At 44.1% G+C, this 24,143-nt stretch overlaps 1 protein-coding gene across 1 annotated transcript in view; it reads left to right on the top strand.

The window, feature by feature from the left end:
* The window catches only part of LOC139340883 (zinc finger matrin-type protein 4), a 47,937-nt gene that overhangs the window by 20,389 nt on the left and 3,405 nt on the right, over window positions 1-24,143 (top strand). Inside the window, exons 4-6 of the mRNA XM_070976986.1 lie at window positions 2,723-2,900; window positions 6,014-6,271; window positions 13,196-13,292. Coding sequence (XP_070833087.1) covers window positions 2,723-2,900; window positions 6,014-6,271; window positions 13,196-13,292 — 533 coding nt within the window. The remainder of the gene's footprint in view (window positions 1-2,722; window positions 2,901-6,013; window positions 6,272-13,195; window positions 13,293-24,143) is intronic.

Consider the following 24,143-nt stretch of genomic DNA (forward strand, 5'->3'; position numbering starts at 1 on the left):
ACATTAGGGAGGACCGGAACAAGGAGAGATGGTAATGAGGGAGTGGGGGAGATGGAAGAGGGATGGATGAATTGAGGGAGGAGAGGAGAGGAGAGGAGAGGAGAGGAGAGGAGAGGAGAGGAGAGGAGAGGAGAGGAGAGCAACTGAGCTTTGTCCTCTGTGGGCACTGTGTATCCCATGATACAATCATGAATAAAGATCATGGGATAAATATAGATAAGATGTCTTCATTTTACATATAAACACACACAAATATGCACACTTTCTTTCTCTTCTTGTGGCAACATGAAACAGTAAGTGCGTTTCCATCCCAACATCTTAAAGCACATTTTCAATTTGTGCAGTTTTTTTCAGTGTTTCCTAGATCGTTTTTCACCGCTTGAGGTTTGACTGGCGCTCATTTAATTATGTCATCGTGTTGCGCCCTCTTCTTCTGCAGTGGCATAATTGTACTCGACTGGAGAATCGGCACCACACACTTATCTCGATGAACCAATTCCTAATAATTGCGTAACAGTGGTGGATAGAAACAAGCATTCATCGCTATTTTGTTTTGCAGATTTCCTCAAAATTCGGTTAAAATTTGCAATATGTTTGGATGGAAAACTATGTAATGCCTCATGTGCTAATAAAGCACAATGAAATGAATCTGTACCAACTGAGAAAGTGAAGGAAAATGAGTTACTGGTGGAGATGGGGGGGGGGGTATGGAACAGTTCAGAGAAAGCCTTTAACATGATCACAGCAGGAACAGACACAGGGGAGGAGAGGAGGCAAGGCGATAAAGGGGGAGGAGGAGAGGAGGTGGCAAGGGCCTGCCAATACAGATAAATATTTCATCCCACAACACACAGAGTCACTGAGACTGGTGCCCAGAGGGGGAGGGAGGGGATGCAGGGAGGGAGGGAGGGAGGGAGGGAGGAAGAGTATGAAAAAGGCTGAGAGTGAAAACAAGGCAAAAAGACAAAAAAGCAAGAGAGGAAGAGAGAGAGAGGAAAAAGAGAGAGAGAAGAAGAACAGAGGAAGAGAGAGAGATGGGACAGCTGAGAGGCAAAGCTAAGCCTGGAAGGTAAAGGTGTCCTTAACTCTCATATCCACTGCCTGTGATGCTAACCAGGGCTGACACAAGACACACACACAGTCATCCACAGGGACACACAGCGCACACCCACACACCCAGATTTGGTGTCGCAGACACTTTTCTATTATTGTCCTCCCTCTCACAAAGACGGAGGTTTCTGTCCCCCAACTCGACTTGACACCTGGACATAGAGAGAGCAGTGGTGTAGAAAGAAAGAAAGAAAGAAAGAAAGAAAGAAAGAAAGAAAGAAAGAAAGAAAGAAAGAAAGAAAGAAAGAAAGAAAGAAAGAAAGAAAGAAAGAAAGAAATGTGTGAACAAAGAGTTGAGAAGAGGCAGAGACAGAGAGAACAAAGTGTGGATGAACAGACTGTGAGAAGGTGGAGGTTCAATGTGAGCACTGAGTACAAGAAAGAAACTGGAGGGGGAAGTTGTGAAAGAGTGAAATTGAAATGTTGCACTAAAAGCGTGAAATATTGCTTCTCTTAGAAGACGCAGACATGTTGTATCTGATCAATGGTTTGTATTTTATCTTACGCTGTCCCTCTTTTAATTCATATACTGAAGTACGTGGGCTGCCAAACATTACACCCATATGTGATTGTTTACAAGAGATCTCATTCTAAAACTGTGGACATTACTATGCTGCTATGCTGCTTACGCTAGCCTCCACTCCTCAGGCGAGGCTATCCACAAACCTGGCTGCAGGGATTTGCTCCCATTCATCCACGAGAGTATCAGTGAGGTCAGGCGTCGATGTTGGATGAGGAGTCTGGCTCACAGTCTGTCCTACTTCACCCCAAAGGTGTTGGATGGGGTTGAGGTCAGGTCTTTGTGGAGGCTCACCAAACTCAGAGAAGCATGTTTTTCTAAAGCTTGCTCTGTGCACAGGACGTTTCTACAGGGGCATTTCTCAGATCTTCTCAGTTTTGAAACATTTTTGAGCAAGGTTTACAGACAAGTACCACGAATCCATCAATCATTATTGCAATTTCAGATGATTTCTAAAAATGATTGGATTGGTGTCATTTTCCTGGCATGTCGCCTGAATCTATTTGAGCTTTTCTTTTGGTTACATTTTCCATACTGGTGGAAAAAAAACACACACACAGAAGAAAGTTAGAGAAGTGATACTGCTTGAATTCTGTGTGTGTGCGTATGATCTTGTGTATTTGCATGTGCGAGCGTGTGTGTGTTTATTTGTGTCAATCAGGCGGTTGGTCTTTTTGCTTGTGTTCCCAGTCTCCCGTGGGGAGCAACTCGCCCTCATCATTAGTAATGAACCAGCAGTGGTGAAAGGGCCAAGCCACAGTCTCAGCCCAGAGAGACAGATGAATATTTGATCAGCCCTCTCTTTGCTTGAGTGTGTGCATGTGTGTGTGAGAGAGAGGAAGCGAGTGAGTGAGAAAAAGACAAAGCTCAGGGAGGTCAGCGCAAAGTGTACCTCTCTCCATTTCTCATCTCCCCCTGCCTGTCCTCTCTCCTTTTCTCACCTCCTCCTCTCCCCGCCTCTCTTCTCACTCTTCACCTCCACCAATCTCTTTTCCTTTTCACTTCCCGCACCCTCTCCTCCCCTGTGATGCATTTTTTTCTCTCCTAACACCTCTCCCATCCTCTCCACCTCTCCTTCCTCTCCTCCTGTAGGACTGTGCAGAGACAGAGGTGGACCGGAATAAGTGCTGTACCTTGTGTAACATGTTCTTCACCTCCGCCATTGTGGCCCAGTCCCACTACCAGGGCAAAACTCACGCCAAGAGAGTCCGCCTGGTGCTGGGGGAGCCGCCCAACCTACCCGCAGCCATGACCAGCCCTACAAACACAGGTATCTCACACCTTCTACCGGTCTGGGTTTGATTTTAGCAACAGGACATCCAAACATGCACAACATAGAGCCATTACAGTGCTTGAACTGCTTTCATCATGATCTCATCAGCTAAAGAAGTCAAGAGAGTGATGGAGCGCTGGATTGGTTTTGGGAAACGAAGAGAATAGAGTATTAAACTGATTCTTTGAGCTAGCTGGTATTTGTCAGGTCAGACTGGAAAGTAAAAGCTTGACAAATGCAATTTATCAGTCTTCTGACTATTAACTGATACTGGTGATCAACCCTTTCAGCCCTGGCTGATCAATACCTCTATTGGATTGCAATCTTGATGTCTGCACACAGAGCTTCACTGAAGACCAGGGTAATTAACTTCGTCATAAACCACACGCTCGCCTCAGCCGCGTCACGCAGACGTCCACTTTTTTTTAATTTGTGACGTGTATCACTGAACTATTTTTAGTTCAAAGCATATATTCTTATCTGAAGTGGATTTTGAAAGCTTTGGTCGTGCTTCAGTCAAAACGTCTCGCCTGGATAACAGAGGGAAGAAAGTGTATGAAAATGCAAACATGCCACAGGCCAAAGGAGTAAAACTTTGAAGGTGAAGATGCAAACACGCAGCAGCCTTTAATTTATAAAAGTCTCATGATTAATAAAAAAAATCTCCTTAACAAATCAAGACACCCTCAAATTGATTTTTTTTTTTCTTTTTTTTTTTTCTGGGCTCATGATTGTTTAAGATGAACGCTTTTTTAAGTGTCAGCTCTGGTGAGTCGTCTCCAGGGGAGCTTTACATAATGTGATTCAAATTGGATTCAAAGTGAAAATTCAAAGAGCCATAAACACACAATCACCACATAATGGAGTGTTATAATCAAGCCCCTGAGTGACTTCTGCTAAACTTTGGCCTACTTTGGAAAAGTGTCACGTCGGCAAAGCCGCTGCCTCGGAGTTTCTGCGGTTTTGTGACAGTGGGACCTGGAGGAAAAGAGACAAGAGAGTGGGAAGAGAGGAAAGAGTGACCTGAGAGAGAAGAAAAAGATTTCAGGAGAGATTAAAGTCAAAAGTAGCCTTCATGATCACTCTGAGATGAGCGCTCCACAGAAGATGCACATCCAAGCTGACAGCCTTGAGTGCACATGGGCACAGAAACACACACGCATGCACACACAATCATCAGAAGCACACACAAGCGGGATGACAGACGCCTGCACGTTTGTGTTAGACATTCACTTGCATCTAAGGACACATGGACACCAGCATGCATACAGAAACACTCAAACACAGACACGCACGCAAACCACACAGTGAGGAGAGGAAGCAAAGGCCATGTGTGCTGAAGAAGCCCTTGAGAGGTGGAGAGCAGAGACTACCTGTTCCCTCCCCTTTCGCACATCACATCCCCAAACCCCGCCGCCGCCTCCTCCTCCTCCTGCACACACACTGTCACACACACTCCCTGTTCCCCCTCCGTGAAAAACACTTACTTCTGCTTCAGAGATCACAGTCATGAGAAAAGAAAGGGTGGGAAAACTAGGGACGGGGAGGAAAAACACTCTCTCCCTGTTGCTGCTCTGCCACAGAGCTGTCAGAGCTCAGGAGCCTCACTCACGGACGGCCACACGCAAACACACACGAGTGCGACAGCAGAGATTATAGGACGGCCTTGTCTTTGAGATTAACCGCAGGGAAATGAAACGACAGCAAAAGAGTACAGGGTTGCCTTTTGGAAGTGAGACAATAGTGTGGCGAGGGCAAACACAAGCAAAGGGAATGTGAGTGGGTGTGGTTGGCGAGATGAGCAGAGACGCAGCCATAGATACAGTAACTATGTGAACAGAGCCTGAAGACACATCTAGGTATGAGCAACCAATCAGCTCGCAGGGGCTAGAGTCAAGTCGACACAGGCGCGCGCACAAAAAACACACACACCTCACACTCACGGTCACTGGTCAATTCATTTGTGATCAGTGAGTTGTTGTGAAGGAAGTGATGTGACGCATTCTGGCTTAAAAGCATGTGAGTGGGCTTTAGTTCGTGATATAAAATGTTTAAACGTTAGGTATTGTCGCCGTGTAGTCATCGTCAGTATGACTCTAGAGTCATTGACACGTTGTGGAGAGCGAAGCGGCACATTTGGACGAGCCATCTGGCATCAGAAGCTTTCTCGCACAGTTTGGCTGTGGACCTAACACCCCCTCTCTGTGTTCAAATAAACAGTTTGAGCAGGGATGATTTCTTTGGTACACGTACTGTACCTAACACACACGCAGCCTATTCTGGAGCTTCATTCATGTGCACACACGCACACCCAAGCCTTTGCACGTCTTCTCAAGCGTGGATTATACATTAAATCCGCCACCCAAACACCCACATGCACACACAGACACGCGTGCAGCCACACGCACATACGCAGTCTTCACTGCGTGAGCCACAACCGCGTCCTGCGGACATGTCAGTGCCTGTTGGCTATTAATGGGCAATCTCCATGGTAACCGGTGTCATGTCACGAGTAGCAGGTCACCTGGAAGTCTGCCATTTCTTTTCGTTTTTTCATTCCCTCACAGAGGAGAGAGGAGAAGAGGAGAGAGGAGAGGGATGAAAGGGGAGGAAAGATGAGAGAGGAGGATGTAGGTAAAAAAGATGAAGCAGGAAGCTTCAGAAGTACAGTAGATGTGAGAAGAAAGCCAGTTTCAAGCACATGCAGACAGGTCCCTGGAGGGCTGACGTCTTCCTCCTGACCCTCATCTGTGTTCCACAGACGTGGCCTCCAGCGTATCTATCGCTCTTTGTTCTCGTCTTAATCAGTACCATCTAAATCTAGAGCCTTTAAACGTAAATGTGAATGTGTGAGCGTGTATTTAAGATTCCATGTGTGTCTGTGAGAAAGAATGAGAGCGTGCGCACCTGAATATGAATCTCATGACATTTTCATGTGAATGTAATCTCGTAAAAATATTTTCATTTCATGTCATTGTCGCCTTAAATCCCCATTTGCATTTGAATTCAGGTTAATATGCTCCCTCACTCTGTTCCACCGATTCTCCCATCCTCCTCCTGCAACACCTCACCCCTCACTCCACGCCTTTCTGTTCACTTCTTCCCCCCAGATTCCTCCCCGTCCACCCCGGTTCCCACAGATCCTGCCACGTGCCCCCCTCCTCCACCAGCCCTGCCTTGGCCCATGGCGGTGGTCGGTGGAAACGGCGGAAGAGAGGCGGGGAAGTACTGCTGCCTGTGCGGCGCCTGGTTCAACAACCCGCTGATGGCCCAGCAACACTACGAGGGCAAGAAACACCGCAGGAATGCAGCCAGGGCACGCCTCCTGGAGCAGCTAGCGGGCAGTCTGGATGCCACGGAGAGCACAGGTCAGCCTCTTGGCCCCAGGCCCGACACAAGTGACAAGTGAAGTGAAGTGAAGTGAAGGGCAGGACGGTGATAGGACTTTGTACAAGGAAAGACGATAAGGGGGAGATCACATTCAAGATGTGTGGCAGTGAGGGTGGACTTCTGAAATGTTCATATGCCTTTCAATGTGGTGTGCATTTCACAGATATTACACTGAGGTAAGACACACCAGTTACTCACAGATAAAATTAGCACCATCAGCCAGTTACTGTAAAGATCATGTGTGTACCCACACAGTGGTTCTGTTTGACTCCCTGCTTCCTGTGTTCTCCCTTGGATCAAACCCCTCGACTGTTCATATCTACAGTAAACATCAATGTCTCACAGATGGCTGGAATACCTTCTTACACTTATCTTTAAATTTAGATGCAGAATCACTCTGCAGAAGGGCCATTAAATCACTTCAGTACCCTTTCAAAGGTGTTTACTCTGAGAATACTCTTAAGAGTTGGACTCTAGGCCAGTAAAATGAAGGAGCTAGCTCATCCATCAACCCAAGCAAATATTTGCCTCTCCCTAATTAACTGTGTATCTCAGTCCAACTCAAATCTTGACACATCTTATTCATCATTGCGTTTGCCACAGTCTAAAGTTTCCATGTCGGTTGTCTGGGGTCACAGTCTCCTCGTGTTACGGCACAGCTTTCACACTTGTTAGTGCAGGCACTGCAATGTGTACAACTGTCAGAAAAAAGTAACTGAACCTCTGTCGGCATGTTGCATACAGCATGCTTAAGAGAAAAGTGCAGGAGGTCAGGCAGCGAAATAATAACACAGTGCACATGAGTCCCAGTCAGATCGAAGGGTCAATCAGGAAGTTGAGAAAAACGTTAAGATGAAATTATTTCTTACCGAGATCAAATTACAGTTACCACAGCGAGTCCTGGGTATTAATTACTGTGTGTTTCTCTCCCCCTTTATTCCTTCCCTCTCCTACGCAAACACTTCCACGCACAAATGTAGCAGTAAGAGGACACTGATTCACATGCTCACACACACATCTCTGCCAGAGGGGTATTCTAATGAAATTATTAATAGTATTTGGCACAGAAAGTGCTCTTTCCTTTCCTGGTTCCTAGGAGGGATATAGTCCAACATCATCCTACTGCAGCATGCACGAGTGCCTCACAACACCTCTACCGCACACACACGCATACACAAGTTTGACGCTGCCACACACACATGCAAATCCTCTGTGAGCCGAAGCCGTGGCGTTCGCTTTGTGCTCCAGGTGCCATGACATAAAGCATCATCTCAAGAAGCCAATCATATTAAAAGCATGAGTCATGTTGCCGCCTACACTGGCTCAGAGGCTTTAAGAGGTGTCATGTTGGATATCGTCCTCCATCCACACACTGTGACCCAGATCCCACAACCTCAGCTGTTTTTGGGGAGGTTTTGACTCCAAATCTCTACATGTAACTACAGAACACATTTAAAACTGTAGATATATAATACGCTTATGTAGAAGTCTGATTTTCCTTTTGCTTAATCCAAGATAACTTCACAGTGACGCTCCACTGCAAAATCTATACGCCGTCTTCTTTTCAAGGGCAACTGGTCTAAGATTTCCAAGTGAGCTCGCTGCTGACGTGATCTATTATATGTGCCATCAATCAAGTGTTTGTTCCAGTGCCTTTAGTCTGAAACACTTTGTTCTTCACAATATAACTCCATTGTCAGAAGTTGTTTGCTCTTCAGATAGACACATTTCCACGGGTGCAAGATTCTCACATCTGATTGGCTTTTATCACCATTTCAGGTGTGAAGTCACAGGTGTGCCAGGTGTAATCTCAGAGGGAGGGTCGAACGCGAGGCGGCAGCTGAGCAAAGAGGGAGAGAGAGAGAGAGGAAGGGGGGGAAATGAGGAACTCGGTCTCAGCCAAGTGCAGATTCGTTTCTGCCCTTTTGTCTTTCTGCTTCTCTTTGTGGAATTGTTTTCTCTTCACATACTTCTTCTCTTGTTTTCCTAGCCCCTTCCTGCCGCTGCACTCCGTCTTGTGTCCTTGTTTGTCGTTGCTGTGGTGGTTTTGTGTGTAAGTGTGTGTGTGTGTACACCACCAGGGGCTCTGATCTCTCGTCATGTCTCATCTGTCATCCTCATTAGCTCCCCACGAGGCACAGGTGAATTATTTACACACCGATATTCCCTCCCTCTCCAAACTATGGCTTCAAAGTCTGCCATGCTGTATTGTCTGGTTGTGTCCTATTGATGATACTGACCTTTCCTCATGCTTGCATATTCTCCCGATGTTACTCCCTCCAGCTCCTGTACCCCGTTTCACGCTCTCAACACTGAAACATATCATAAAATTCCCATGACATTTCTATTGACACTCTACTTTTGGATTTTTCTGGTGTAATTGCGCAGACAGTTCACGGGGGAGAATGTCATTATTTTCCACGGCTAAGCGCCAGACAAAACCCTTGGAGATGGATTACGGAGGTGTACAAGGGAGTTGCATTGGGGGTGGCTACTGACGAGGGATGGAGCCCATCTGACTCAGCTGTGCCTTTCCATAAATCACGAAAGGGGTAGAAACCCCACAAGACAAAGCCAGCGCCCTGTCTCCTCTCTCTGGAGACTCAGTAGAGAATTAGAGGCTGTGAGATAAGTGTCTAGGGCTGGAGTGTGTGTGTGTGTGTGTGTGTGTGTGTGTGTGTGTGTGTGTGTGTGTGTGTGTGTGTGTGTGTGTGTGTGTGTGTGTGTGTGTGTGTGTGTGTGTGTGTGTGAGAGAGAGAGAGAGAGAGAGAGAGAGAGAGAGAGAGAGAGAGAGAGAACCTGAGAGAGAGTGAGGAACCAAAGCAGAGAAAATTGTGGGTAATTGATGACTGTGTCTGAGTTGGGAGACAGAGCTGACCGCCTCTCCCATGAGACGGCTCACACTGTGACACAGCCGCACCAGCAAGCTTACATACAGGCACACATAAACAAGATATACTGCAGGCACTGTAGATCCACACACGCACTGCAAGCACATGAAGGTCTGGGTATAAAAACTGAATACTTCTTGAGCACCGACTGATACGTGTCTGTAAAATCAAGCATCAAAAAGTGTCAAGAAGCATCTAATTCTTAGGCTTATCACTTTGATCAGATATTTCCTGATTTAAGGAACGACTCGTAGAATGACTCCGCAGTTCCTCTCAGCTCTTTAGCATCTTCCAGCTCATTGTTCATGTCAGCCAAAGAGCTCTGCTACCCCACTGTATGCCACCAAACGGCAGAAAAAGTTAGCAACTTGGTGGTGAACAAAGTGGAGCACATAGCGGCTAAAGAGATATTTGTCTCAGGAATCAACATAAAGGAATGCTAAAGGGAGAGTGGTTGTTGAGGATTTAGCTGTCAGGTGTAAAGAAACACGACTCAGAATGAAGGATAATGTTGTATATGTCTGATACATCTGTAAATGTTTACTAACAAATCCACTATATTGACTTTTCATGTTTTTTTTGTGTTTATAGTCTTTATGCTGCCCCCCAGTGGCTAAAAACAATATTACTACTTTAATAATCTTGAAACATTTTAAAGCATGTTTATGGGTCCCAAACTAAATTATTCCAAAATGTTATTGAAAGGTTTTGATATCAGCCCTGAAACTCGGGTCACACATTAGCTGATGTTCGAACAAAACCCAACCTGATTATCAATATATTCTTATAAACTACGATTAAGGATTATTAATTGGTTAAGATGAGACAGAGAACAAACAAGGCAAACTAATGAGCTGAGCTGAAATATGTAAAAGAACCGGGTGATTTTGTTTAAAAGCTATATTTCAGGAAGATAGTTTGTTTCCTGCTTTGTCTAAAACAGATGGTCTTTCCAATTACTGTCACATTCACTGCAAAACTAATTAGTCTCCCTATAAGTCCCGCAAAGTTTGTTGCTTGGTAAAATTCCACTTGGATTCAATCTGACTCTCACTCGATGCTGAGGCCCTCTCTGCTATGGTATTTGCGATATATTCCTGTGAGACGTACTGTCAAGCCTTTGCTGCAGACTGCTGGTTTGATTGCATCTCAATGGGCCTCTTTTGGGATCCAGTTCCTTTTTAATCTTGCAAAGCACATGGTAAACTAATGGTGTGCACACCACAGCACAAAGGCTCTGTGGTAGTAAGAGCTCTGCAAACTGTTATCCTTCCTCCATGGTGAATAAAATTATAGATGAATACTTTACAGTGAGATTCCCAGTTGCAGTCATCCCATAGGAAGGAAGTGGAAAATAGAGGAAACTCTTCCATGACATTATCCACATGTAACTTGATGTTCAGCGGTGGTTGTACAGCAAGCTCGAGGCTCATTTCCTCCATGTGTATCTCCAAACCATCCCACTGTTTAACCAGCGCTGCTCATGCAACACCAGACTTCACAATCATCAGCGCTGCCATCTACCTGCAAACCCTCTGAGACTCACAAACAAAGGAAGCAGCAGTTGGAGCTTGGCGGAGCTTCGTAGAACGAGCCATAAACATCACGCTACAAATGGGCCGACGCCGCTTGAGCTGAGGCTAAGTTAAAATATATCAGCCTCAGAAACTGCAGGAAGATATTAAATTTCTGTGCAACAAGGCTCTTGAAAAGAACATAATTTTCTCTTTCATTGCAATTTTGACACGCATTTAGGCGTCTCAGGACCAGGGGTGCCAGCAATGCCAGAAGGCTCTGTGCATTAAACGACAGCGACAAACAGCTCCACACCCACTGCCTTAGCTCATCTCACCCCCTCGTTTCTCTCTCCCTGGCATATCTTCTTGTGTAATTAACAAGGCTTAGAACACCCTCACAAATACTGCTCATGCTCACAAAAAAACCCCACATTCACAACCCTGCACTGCATGCTGTCACTTGTGTTGCGCACACACTTTTCCCTGCATGTAATTAACATGGATTAGGGCATGGTGTTGTCTTATGCCAGAACTGCTTTATCAACCAAAACAAACGTATGTGTGTGCACGCGGCTGTGCGTGTGTGCTCGAAAGCACATTTTCTGGCGCTGACACAAACTGCAGCATGTTGTGCATCAGTGCCACTCTGTCAGGCAGTGGGGAGGTGACATCAATCAGGCTAAAAGCAGGGGAGCTGCCTTTGTGTGTGCGCACGCACACACATTCAAATAAAACACACTTAATCGTGTATACAAGAAAAGAGCTCTTTGTGTAATCCTTGCAGCAGTATAGAATTACGGGGAAGAGAAAAGGAAGGAGAATGAGAGACTTATCATTCCTTTCTTTTCTAAATTATCTCCTCTCCAATTAATAGCCTTTTCATTAAGAGAGAACAGAAGTAATGACATTTTGGCAGAAGAGGATGTACTATCTCTCTTTTTTCTCTCCTTCACACGCACACATACACACACGCACACACACTGACTTAGTTATTAGCTCCTAATAGATGCAAAATATCAACATTTAAGCCAAGACATTGCTTACTGCAGGCAACTAATTCAGTCTTGGCTTTCTTGTAAATGACTGCTTGTCCTTAATCACCCTGAAACAGACAGAGCGACTCTGAGACAGCAGGGAGTAGATATGCCACATTATGCAGCTCTAGCCCAGTATAAATGACCTCCCACTTCTCCTAACTATATTACAACTTCATCCCCTAACATACTTCACCAATTACCGCCACAGAAGGTCAAAAGGTGATGGAATATACAGACAAGTCATAAATCTCAAGGACAGTAATGACAGCGGAGAAAAAGGCGCCCACACACAAGCAAGCACCCGACTGCAGTCACCACACCCAGAATTACACATTCATCGTTCAAACATGAAAACGGGAAAAAAAAGCAGACGGGGGGGGGGCATGGACAGGCTTGGGGGGGGCTTCAAGCAATTCATTTTTGGCTGTCTTGTCATATAACCCTGAAGCGTAAAGGTTGTTCATCTCTAATCTGAGCAAAGTTCTGCAGCGACAGCGCTGCAGTGAGCAAAATGTGAGAAAACAAAAATAGCACTCTGACAGAGAATACACAGCCAATTATGTCATGCAGCTGATTGCCTTACCCTCGTCCACACAGAGCATTTCCTATGCCCTCGCGAAAGAAAGAAGATTCTAAAATCAGTGATTCCACGCTGTCATTACCACGTGTTAGAGGAGGTTTTTTTCGGAGGTGGATACACACCTCATTTTCTCTCCTGTGATCATTAAACCCCAGCATGCATTTTGCATTACTGCTGCAGTGTGACAACTCATTATCGTTACCATGTCTCCATCTCCTTCATCTTTTTATGCACATTATTATTTTTCTCCGGAAATTTCCTCCTTTCACTCGTTCTACCTAATCCTCCGCCCATCTCTCTTCACCCCACTCTGTCAGTATCTCCATCCTCAGCCATCTATTTTTGGGTGTTCATCTCGACCACCTGCAAACCCTCTAATTAGTTCACATCTGTGTCTGAGCCCCACCATCTCAAGCACGCATTCACCAGTACAATACAAATGTGCGTGCGTGCACAGACACGCACAGTACTCCACATGTACACAACCTACTGCACTGTTCATTTCTTACCCCAAGTGTCCTAATTCATCTCACCCTGTTGAAGTTCAAGTTTTCCAAAGTACCTTCACACTCATACACACATACACACACAATCAGGGACTAGAAAGACACAGGCACTGATCTAAGGATCTAAAAATGTAAATGGCTTTCCGCTAATGATTAGTCTAATCAAATCTTTTTCCAGATGCACTCTAATTAGGAAAATTGCCCTGCACTGCAGAGTATAAAAATAAGATTTTTTTTGGTGTCAGTTCAGATTTTTATTGTTGCTCATGTTGGCCTTGCTGCTGCTGCTTTTAAGGATTTTTATGAACCGTACTTGAAACTGAAAGTGTCCTCACAGTAGCTGCTGTACCTGTGTCTGTGTGTCTCTCCAGGGCTTCGCAGTAGTTACTCCTGCAGTGTCTGCAGTGTGGTCCTCAACTCCATTGAGCAGTACCATGCACACCTCCAGGGCTCCAAGCACCAGAACAAGTGAGTACAACAACAACTTCGCCTTGCAGATGATAGATGATCGGATGGATGGGTGGTCAAATCCTTAAAAAAGAGAGATACCAGTAGCTTCATGAAACAGATAATCTGACAACCATGCCCACCTGATGCCGCGATCAGGTCGTGTGTGTGGAGGTCTGAGAGTAGCCAGGGTTTCTTCACTCTCAGCATCTCTTCATTCATTTTTTTACATAACTACTTAAAGCACTTGTTACAGTACGTGTACAAATGAGGAAAGGCTGATCCCCACCTGAAACATTTATTGTACACAAGCACTCTCAGTGCAAGCGATCAGGGAGGCATGCAGGAGGTAGCTATGACAACATGTTTTTTGCCATTGGAAACATGGATGCCTTTCCCATTCTGCCGTATAGAGGTGATGCATTTGATGTCGCACTACACCACCGTCATTATCTGCCACATGAAAAACAAACAAAGCTACAGGAGTAAAAATCTGTCCTGCAATCTATCACACAAACAGTTTGAGTAAGAACTCATGTAATAAGTTCTGTACAGACAGCAGAGGGCTGAAGAGAAAAAGCATTGCCCACATGGTTTGTCATTAAGATGATCCAGATGGATCCAAACATTAGACTTTTTTCAGCCAAGAAGATTAGAGCTTAAACATTTACACCGCGTTGTTTGGGAGAGACTGACAGTCCCACTGGGCAGTGCCATTTGCAAATTACAGCACAATCTGTGTGTGTTGGAAGTGTAGGGGCTTAAAACTTTAAAATATCTGATGAGTGCAATGGCGCAGCTGACATTCAAAGGATGAAATTCATTCAAGAATGCACATGTAAGCTATGTAAGGAAATGTGGAGCAGACTGAGGCAGCATAATGGAAATGAGGTTATTTATTAAAAAAAAAAAAAAAAAAAAAAAAAAAAGAATAACAATTGCACAATGAGGTTTTGGTAATTTTCATTACTGATTTTGGAAAATGTAATCACAGCCAATGTGAGGGAAATTACACCCACCAGCAGGAGGAGAGAGTGATATGGAACAGTTACATTTCATGCATTTACTATGAGATGGCTGTAAGCATGGCCATAGGCAGTGTTTTGGTGTGTGTGTGTGTGTGTGTGTGTGTGTGTGTGTGTGTGTGTGTGTATGTCTCTGTATCTGTGTCTGTGTATGTGTGCATCTCTTTGTAATTAAAGCAACAGAATTGAAATTAAGAGTGTTATGAATGTGAGTATTTGTCAGATAAAAGGTTGCTTGAGGACAGAACTTTGTTGCTGCTGCTTCTTCTTTCCTTTTTTTTTTTTTTAGAGAGATTTGAGGCACTTCAGCTGAAACGTCTGTATTTATCCACCCTTGAACATAACTCGTCTGGGCTGCACACACCAAACTTCTGCAAACAAGTTAACTTGAGACAGAGAGCGGTGGGTGTAGTGAGAGAAACAACGGCAATAATGCAGTTGAGGAAGGCAGAGAGGGAAGGTCGAGACAAAACAGAAAGTAAATTCTTTTGGCCAGGGGTGAATTTCAAATGCTTGTACCCAGTGATCACTGAAAAAAGTCAAAGATTTCTATTATTCATTATGGGAACCATCATGTGTGCCCTGCTTGCTGCATAGATTATACAGTGTGTGCTACACACAGCATGGACACTAGTTATAATTATCATATTTTCCTCCCGCTTAATTAAGCAATTAATTAGCCTCTGCAAAAGAGGTGAGAGTGTTTCTTACTGTTCATAAAACGAGAAGAAAAGTCAGCTAATTGGGTGAGAGATCAACCTGTGTCCAGGGTAAATCTTCCAGAGATTAGCGTCAATATCTTCAAATATAAAGACAAGAAAAACGCTCACCTGAAAAAAAGCTTATATTAGAAATATGTAGGGGTGGGCAAAAATATCGATATGGCAATATATTGTGATACTTTGTCTTCCGATTCAATATCGATATTCAAAATTTTAATATTGATATTTTTTCAATTAATAAATCATATTTCAGACGGGTTGTAAGTCCAGTACAACTTCCGCGGGGTGTTGCTGTGCCGCTACCTCACTGCAAGGCACTCTTCTTCTTCTTCTCTTTTTTTTCCCCTGGCGGCTGCAGTGAGGAAGTGGAGCCGGAAAAAAAAACAAGCAAGCATGGCTGGTAACGTTAAACTAGAGACGCCCTCGAACTTTAAGGCAGATGTTTGGAGGTACTTGGCAATACCCACCCCTAGAAATATATCAAACTATCTCCCCCGTATTGGTAGATTTTACTGTAGTTTTAAAAGCATTTGTGGGACTCAAATATAGACTAATTAACCTATTAAGATACATTTTCATCACGCAGTGCTGTATTCAAAATGGTTTTGTTTAAAGGCATAATTCTTGATATAAGAGTTAACATCAAGGAAGTGAAAAACAAGATCTGTTCATGCACCTGTCGCCACAGCTAAAGGTGAGATTCACAATTGGAGATGGGAAAGAAAACAGCAAAGCTCAAGACATTAAAGGGAACAGTCAAACTTATTTTTCTCTTCCCAGAGTGCCATCAGTCCATTCAGACAGATTTGTCGAGGTGCGGAGATAGCAGCACACATCAGAACAACAAAACTTACCTGGAATTTGGTTTACAGAGATCAAAGCACCAAAAATGACATTCAAACATCTCAAACAGAATTGAAAGGTTACTTGACGTTGAAGCTGATGTGATTTTTTTTTTCCTTTCTTAGCAGAGGGAGACATTTGGCAGGTATACTTTGGTAGAAAGTTTGCAGCAGAAGTTCTTGGCAAAGTTTGGGAATTACCATAAATAAATGAAACAATACATTTGGAAATAGATGCTGCCGTGTAGGAGGAAAATGTGTTTTTCTGTGTTTTTGGATGAGACCAAAGCTTGCAGAACTGATGTCTGTCGAAGGCCATTAACTACCACATGCCACTAACCAAGATACCGAACGCCCAGTACAGCTCATCGCTCACTGTAAGTCAGCCTGATAAGAACAGCAGCTAAACGCCTAAAAAGTGTGATTGTTGAGATGTATAATGTCTCTGCACAGAGGCTGTAAATCATGGGAAAATGGCGGCTCATAACTCTCTCCTTCTGTCAGTTTTACTTTCGTAAAGCGGAAAAGAGGGCAGACACACTGAAAGAGTCATCTTTATGAGAGAGAGTAAGCATGACTGATAGACACGAGGGAGACGGTATGCACCCCAGACACAGAGAGACAGATGGGAAGAGAGATGCAGAGCGACAGAAAGACAAATCGTGTTTGAGACACAGGCAAAACAAATAAAGAGGGCAGAGAGATGGCAGAAGACTGAAATAAAACTGATAAGGACAGACAGATGGACATTGAGATATGTAGCAATATAGACAGAAACAGGGTTTACTGGAGACAGAGAGGTGCAAAGAGGAGGAGAAAGTAAAGCAAAATTGCAGCAAAAATCTCCCTAAATTGAACTGAAAGGAGGAGCCAGAGAGATAAGGAGCAGATTTGGAGTGTGCATCGAGATGAACCCAGCGTGCTGTCAGCTGTGGGGCTTCACAGCTGTGGATGGACAGGGTGGATTGACAGGGCATGGACGGACAGACGGCGGTGAGAGGCAGACTGACAGAGAGGTACCGAGAAGGGTAGTGCTGATCGGTTAGATAGAAAGGGAGAAATTATGTACCTCATCCACCTTACAAGACAGGATTACAGGATGTGGCATGAAGTGGAGGAAGCTTGGTGTGCAGACTTGGGCATCAGAGCAGCAGAATTTATTCAGGATTGTTCACAGAGATGTCATCAGAAGGACAGGACATACTGACATTTGTAGCACAATGAGTGTTTGGTGAGAAGCTGAGGTAAAATTAGGTACTGTAAGGTAAGGGACCTCTTCATGCCTCTGTGGGTAAAGATGGATGATCAAATGGTTTACTGAAAAGGGACAGGAGCAGGATGGTGAGACAGTAGTCAAGCTGGAAGCAGTTCAGTGTCCACCCCAAACTCTAAACCCGGAAGTCTCACAGACTGTTCTCAAGAGCTTAAATTTCTGAGGATGATTGTCAAGTGATGATTTTCAGCCAACTTTTTTAAAAAGAACAAATTGGAGTGGACTTATTTACACAGAGAGTTTATGTAACCACACAGCCAAAAGTTCTGGTGTTTCCAGTTCAGTAGTTCATATTATTAAAGCCTGATGTGCACAGCTGCTGAAATACAGAGTGCTGCAATGCAAATGGTCATTTTTTAAATTCTAAAATAAAGTTTTTACCCAAATTTCTATATTACTGATTTGTGAAAACTAATTTCTGCCCATTTTTTATATTCTGAATAAACACCTTACTTTTTAAAAATATAAACCAAAACAATGACACTTTTATACATTATACTGAAAATAAAACAGCACTTTTTGACATTTGGGGCTGAGGCATGCTTGTGGCTAACGATGAGTCATATTTCACATGTACTTGTATAAGTTTGTTTGGATGTACTTTAAGAGCAGAAGAGTTTTTTTTTCTCTACTTTAATGCTACAGTACTAAGGATTGTGTGCAATTCCTTCTGCAGTGTCTGCAGGATTGCAGACTTACAGACACTGTGCATTAAGTGTGAAAAAGTCCATGAGAGAGCCCTCAAAGCACAAGCGATTTTACAGTGCGACAGCCCGGAGCCCTCGCAGACTTATTGCGAACGCGCTCTGAATTCCGTTAAGTCTGTGAGAGCGAACACTGGTACTGGAAATGAGTCTTGCCAGCTCTGTTGCACTGCTGCATCGATCCTCTGGGAAACATAGAACAAGACCGAAGGTTCCACCTCATCGACTTCACTTCCTCTGCCCTCACCCAGTCACTCAGGTGAAACACAATACAGGTACATGGATGTGTATTAGACACCGCTTTAGGCTAAGTCCCTCTCACTCACAAACACAAACCTGACCAGTTCTTACATCCATGTGCATTACATTTTGGCCTTGGCAACACAGAGTAGTACAGTATGGCGGCATGATATGATTGCAAATAATGGCCCTGTCACATTGGTATTGTGCAGAACATTGTGCAACGCGTCACTTTTCTGCTGACACGCACGCGCGCGCGCGCACGCACGCACACGCACGCACGCGCACGCACACACACACACACACTGTGGCTGCAGCACAAATATGAGACTAAATAACCTCTAAGGCATTGCAAGTGTGTGTGTGTGTGTGTGTGTGTGTGTGTGTGTGTGTGTGTGTGTGTGTGTGTGTGTGTGTGTGTGTGTGTGTGTGTGTGTGTGTGTGTGTGTGCGCATTAGCACTGGTTTATTTTTGCGCCGCATCGCATGAGTACAAACATTTTTTTTTTCCCACATCTACTTCCTTTAAGAACAAGCGGTCTGATCACAGAGTGTTGCGCTGCACAAATGTGTTATATATTTGTGTGCAGCTATGTGTAGGTGTGCGTGTGCAAACGTCGAAACTTGTGTGAGTACTTACGGAAAAGAGGCTATTGAGATTGAGGCTATTGTTCGTTCATATCTCTGGGTTGTTTACTGGGTGGACACGACTTTGCCAAAGTGACGTGAGATCTTCCACTCTAACTTTGAGTGAGTGTGTGTATGTATATGTATTTTTATGGGGTGTGTGCGTGTGTGTGTGTGTGTGTGTGTGTGTGTATGTGTGTGTGTGTGTTCTTTCACACTCCAGATGAGCTTTGGCTTGTGTAAGGAGCTTTCCAGAGCAGAGGAAAACACGGCTGACAGTGGCTGGGGATTAGCTCACACCGAAGAAACATCCATGGAAACTGAGTGTGTGCATCTACGTGTGTGTGTGTGTGTGTGTGTGTGTGTGTGTGTGTGTGTGTGTGTGTGTGTGTGTGTGTGTGTGTGTGTGTGTGTGTGTGTGTGTGTGTGTGTGTGTGTGTGTGCGCGTTATGTTTGGCATTAGGAATGTGTCATCATAAAACAACAACAGATTTCTCTATTCTTTAAACAGCTGGCTGCATCTATCTGCCAGCTCTCCTTATCTGTATTGTGCATCTGCTTCATCCACAGCCAGCTGCAGGTCATTTGAAACGCTGCAGACTCCACACAGTCGCTCCAGACTGGCTGCTGTAATTGGACCTGTACAGGAAGATAACAGCGGAGATACAACTAGATAAACTTGGCAGAACATTTTCACAGTTTACAGTATGTTGCTATTAAGTCAATGCACTGAGCTGGCCAGCAGACAGGAAGACAAGCGAGCAGCAGACAGACCCGAACCAGACAGATGAACATTAAATTCCCATGTTGGTTTCCGACTCAAGTGCTTTTGAAAAGTCAGCAGGCAGGAGCTGTGCCCTACAGCTGTGTAAAACTCTGACAAGCTCCCAGCGGTGACAGTACGCCAGCACTCATAAAGCAGGTAGTTTCTAATCAAGTTTCAAAGGTTGTATCTTTGGTCTGTCTCTGGAAAAGTGCAATTCAGATGATCTGGTGGATGCAGCTACTACTCCATGAAAGTTTGTGTGCTTCTTTCGTTTTGTTTGTTTGTAGAAGTATTAGTTTCGTTTTAATGGAAGCCAACAACCAACAAACCAACCACATGTTTTCGTTTAACCTCCTATTACTTAAGTACATTACTTGAACATTTGTTTTATATGAATGAAAATATTAATTTCTATTAAATATTACTTATTTTACCGTTTTCATGTACAGTAAACATATACTATTAACAAGATAAGACAGGGACATGTACGAGGCTCAGCATAATATTGAGTTGCAGCACGAAAGAAAATAGATGTGGAGCAAGCTGCAAACAACATCGACTCTGGCAAAGACTCAGTCCCATTTCAGGGTAAGTCAAACCTGGACAACCAGCTGTGAGTAGCATCATCATCGCAGACATCAGACGCTGCATTAAAATCAAGCAGCTCCAGCTGGAAAGTAGAAGTACAGAGTACATTTTTACAAAATGTACCTCTCTGGGTCTGTACAACATTTATGAACTGCAATTGCTTTTCATACACTCTCCAACATTAAGCCAATAATATTTGCTTGTCGGCACGCTGATATATCAGTCAGGCTCTGTTGCATAGATTCTTGTCTGTCCCTGTTAACAATACCCAGCAGGCTGTACCAGAAACAGTGCTGTTAGAGAGCTCATAGTCACAGTAGCAGAATGTCCTCATGGCTATGATAGCTTTCATGTGGCCTAAAAAGTTTTTGTCCAAGAATACATGTATTAATATAAAAACAAATAAATAAACAACATTAAAACAGAATATAACAAGAACTGGCTCTAATTAGCCCCACAGAGTCCACAAGAGCAAACAAAGCAACCAGTAAAGTGCAGTTTACTTGATGGGAACTGTCAGCCGGGTTGTGTCTCTGACCAATGATGCTGCGTTGCTTTAACTACCCGAATAATATTATTCATGTTCACATCGCTCACAAGGATTGGATGGCCTTTGCTTTCTGGGCGCTGCTTCGTTATACAATTCTGACCTCTGGCCCGCCTTTCATGTGCGTCTATGTACATAGCGTGTGGTTGTGTATGAGTGACTGTGAGTGTGTGTGTGTTGCTGATGCTGATGTTAACGCATGTCCTGAGGGTATGATGGTGAGGTCGGGGACAATCCATTTAGCCTACTCACCCTGGTAATTATTCAGCATCAGTATCACAGAGGCCGCATACACACAAACTGCAAAACAAACTAATGCACATTCAAGAGGCAAAGGCACAGAGAGAGAGAGAGAGAGAGAGAGAGAGAGAGAGAGAGAGAGAGAGAGAGAGAGAGAGAGGGTGGCAGCGTGTGTGAGAGATTACAGTGCTTAGTGTAAAGTAACTCTGAATGCAAATGGTTGAGCTATCGACCTACTAATAGGGCAGGTTTGCTGCATGTATGTGTGTGTGTGTGTGTGTGTGTGTGTGTGTGTGTGTGTGTGTGTGTGTGTGTGTGTGTGTGTGTGTGTGTGTCATGGTCTGAGTATGTGTGCGTGTATCCGTGTATCCTTGAGGCAAGGGGAAAGGTTAATTCAGGACTGACACTGGTGTGCTCTCCTCTGTCACACTTGAACACACACACACGCACGCACGCACGCACGCACGCACGCGCGCGCACACACACACACACACACACACACACACACACACACAAGCTCATGCCTTAGGCTCTCCTCATCTCCCCCAAAGGCACTTGTCCTTGTCTTGCCTCACACCTTCCGCTCAAAAATCGCACAAACACACCGTCTGTGTTTACACACACACATCCTGCCTGCCCTGAGCATCACTGTCTGTGATGTTAATAAGGTGAAGGCGGTGAGGGGGGGCAGGGGCGGGGGGCAGCATGCTTGAATCATGACTCACAGCTCCTCTAGCAACTGCTACTGCTGGACTGCATTTACCTGGCGCGTACACACACACAGGCAGTCTGCCAAGGTGACCTTCACATCCTCACAAACACTTCCTCTGGACACACATCCACTCTCGGTGTCCTCTCTCACACACATTCTCACCCTCACATAGCTCACACCCACATGTGTAGTCATGGGAGAGATTATTGGATTAGTCTATTAACAACTGTCTTTCGCTGACAGACCCTGACCTGTTTTTTACCCCACCCCCTGCCTCACCATCTACTCTCCTGCATTGCACCTTCCTTGGCTCTGTCATCCTTCCTGCTCTCATCCTACTGTTCCTCCCCTCGCATCTCCATGCTCAAACACTGACTGTGTCCAAATACTACAAACAACAAGGATGAAGATATACTGAATGTACATTCTTGGATATGTATTTTTTATAAATCTATCTGAAAAACAATGTATGTCAAAGTTATCAATATGAATCCAAAATAGAAGAAGATATTGGGCATGTAAAAACTGTCCCATGATTCTTTGTACCATGTTGTTCCCATAGAAACAGCCTCATCAAAACAATAAGACAGATAACGGTGATAACGGACGAGCATCTGGACTCTGCACGATCAAACGACTCGAACAGCTTTTCTTTTAATCTACTATAATTTTTAATTCAAGCTGTTAAAAGTTTGAAGATTTGTTGTTGTAAACTGAACTTCTTTGACTGTTGGTTGGTCTAAACAAGCGATCTGAGGACGTCCTACTGGGCTCCAGGAAATTTCCTCGGGCATCTTAAACTATTTTTTGACATTTTATAGCCTGAACCTGCTTCTCCCAACCAAAACAATCTGTGCAGTCTCAGGACAGTTAAGAGATTAAAAGTAGAAACTATGTTTTTTTTACGAGTTTCCCTTTTTACTCTCTGAATATTTATTTATTAATTTTGCTTTCACCTCTTTTGGTCTCTTTGGTTGAATTGCTCAATTGCTATTAATCCATTAATTAATCGACACAAAATTAATCAACTGTTTTGATAATCGATGTATCTTTACAAGTCAGTTATAAAGAAGCCTCTCATAGATGACAATTTGCTGCTTCTGTCCCTTTTATATCACCGTACACTGAATATCATTTGGTTTTGGACTGTTGGTCAGTTAAAAAAAAATCAAGATGAAGACGTCATACTGTGACTGGCATTTTTCACTATTTTACAGAATAAACAATTGTAAAAACAATTGACAGAGTGAAAATGAAAATAATTGTTAGTTGCAGCACCATCACACATAATTCATACTGACACTCCAGCCATCGCCAGAAATGGCTTCATTTTAAGAGGTCACGAGCCAAAAGCAATGGAAACCTCTGGAGAAAAATCTGCAACTGTTAGCTGCAGCCTTACTTGTGTGTGAAAGTGTGTTTGTTTAAGCTGAATGGGAACATTTACTGCATTCTGCACCAACAGTACACGACCATTCAAAGTATGGAGTTCAACCAGGCTGCCAACTGATAGGGCAGGCAGAGACAAAGACACGTCTGTGCAACAGTAAGATAAGAAAATAAGAAATTACCAGCCAGAAGTCAAAGAAACTAGAAGTTAAGCATCAAAATCTGTCCAGATTTAAATAAGAGCAGGTTCCTGTTTCAGTGCCAAGGGCACAATAATGTCTAACAAGCTACTGAGCCAATTAACAGGCATGTTGCTTTGGAAAAATTATTCTTAAAACTTCAAAACAGAAACAGGTTTGTCTCGAGTCAGAACTACTGACTGGAACTGGATATCAGGTGAACATACTACAGGCTGACCAATTACAGTTTAAACCTATTCAATGTCACCACTGAGTAGACTGCAGAGGGCCCAAAGAAAAACAAAACATTGGGAGCCAGTCGCATTTTGAATGTGAATGTATGTATTACGTCATACACATTTAGGGTAGAATCTACTAATAACTCAGTCGTATTTGGACTTAAGTTGGATTGGCAGCTTTCTTTCTATCTGCCATGCGTCTCTCTGTTGCCCCCCCAGAATGAACTCACCTGGTTCTCCCTCTAACTTTGACCCCTCTTCCTGCCCTACACTGCTTTCACTCTGGCCCTCTCCTCTTACTGTCCTTCCTCCTCGCCGCTACCTGTCCCCTCTCAGAGAACAATCCAGGCAACCGGAGTCGTGCCCTCCCACTCCTCAGAGAGGCCAAAGTGCTGGATGAGTCCTGACAGAGCAGACAGGGTGTAGAGGCCACTGTTTTAACAACCATTACCGGGATAGGTGCTGACAGCTAGGGTGGCTGCGCATCCCTCGCTCTCCATCACAGCGTTGGAAGTGTGTGTGTGCGAGGCAACGCTCCAATTAGGATACGGTGGAGGAGTGGCATTTTAACAAGGGCTGTGACGAAAATGGTGGAATTTGTTGTGCTGTTTGGAGGGCGTGTTTTCATTTCAGGCTCTTGAGCGATGGATGGAGACAAACATGTTATTCTCACTTTATGTACTTTTGATTGTGCCTGTCTCTCTGAGCACAAATGCAGACAGGGCTAAGGTCACTCTGAGGCAATAACATGTCAAAACTGCACCGTCAAACGAAGTTAAA

Source organism: Chaetodon trifascialis, chromosome 13, assembly GCF_039877785.1.
Source record: "Chaetodon trifascialis isolate fChaTrf1 chromosome 13, fChaTrf1.hap1, whole genome shotgun sequence".
Lineage (NCBI taxonomy): Eukaryota > Metazoa > Chordata > Actinopteri > Chaetodontiformes > Chaetodontidae > Chaetodon > Chaetodon trifascialis.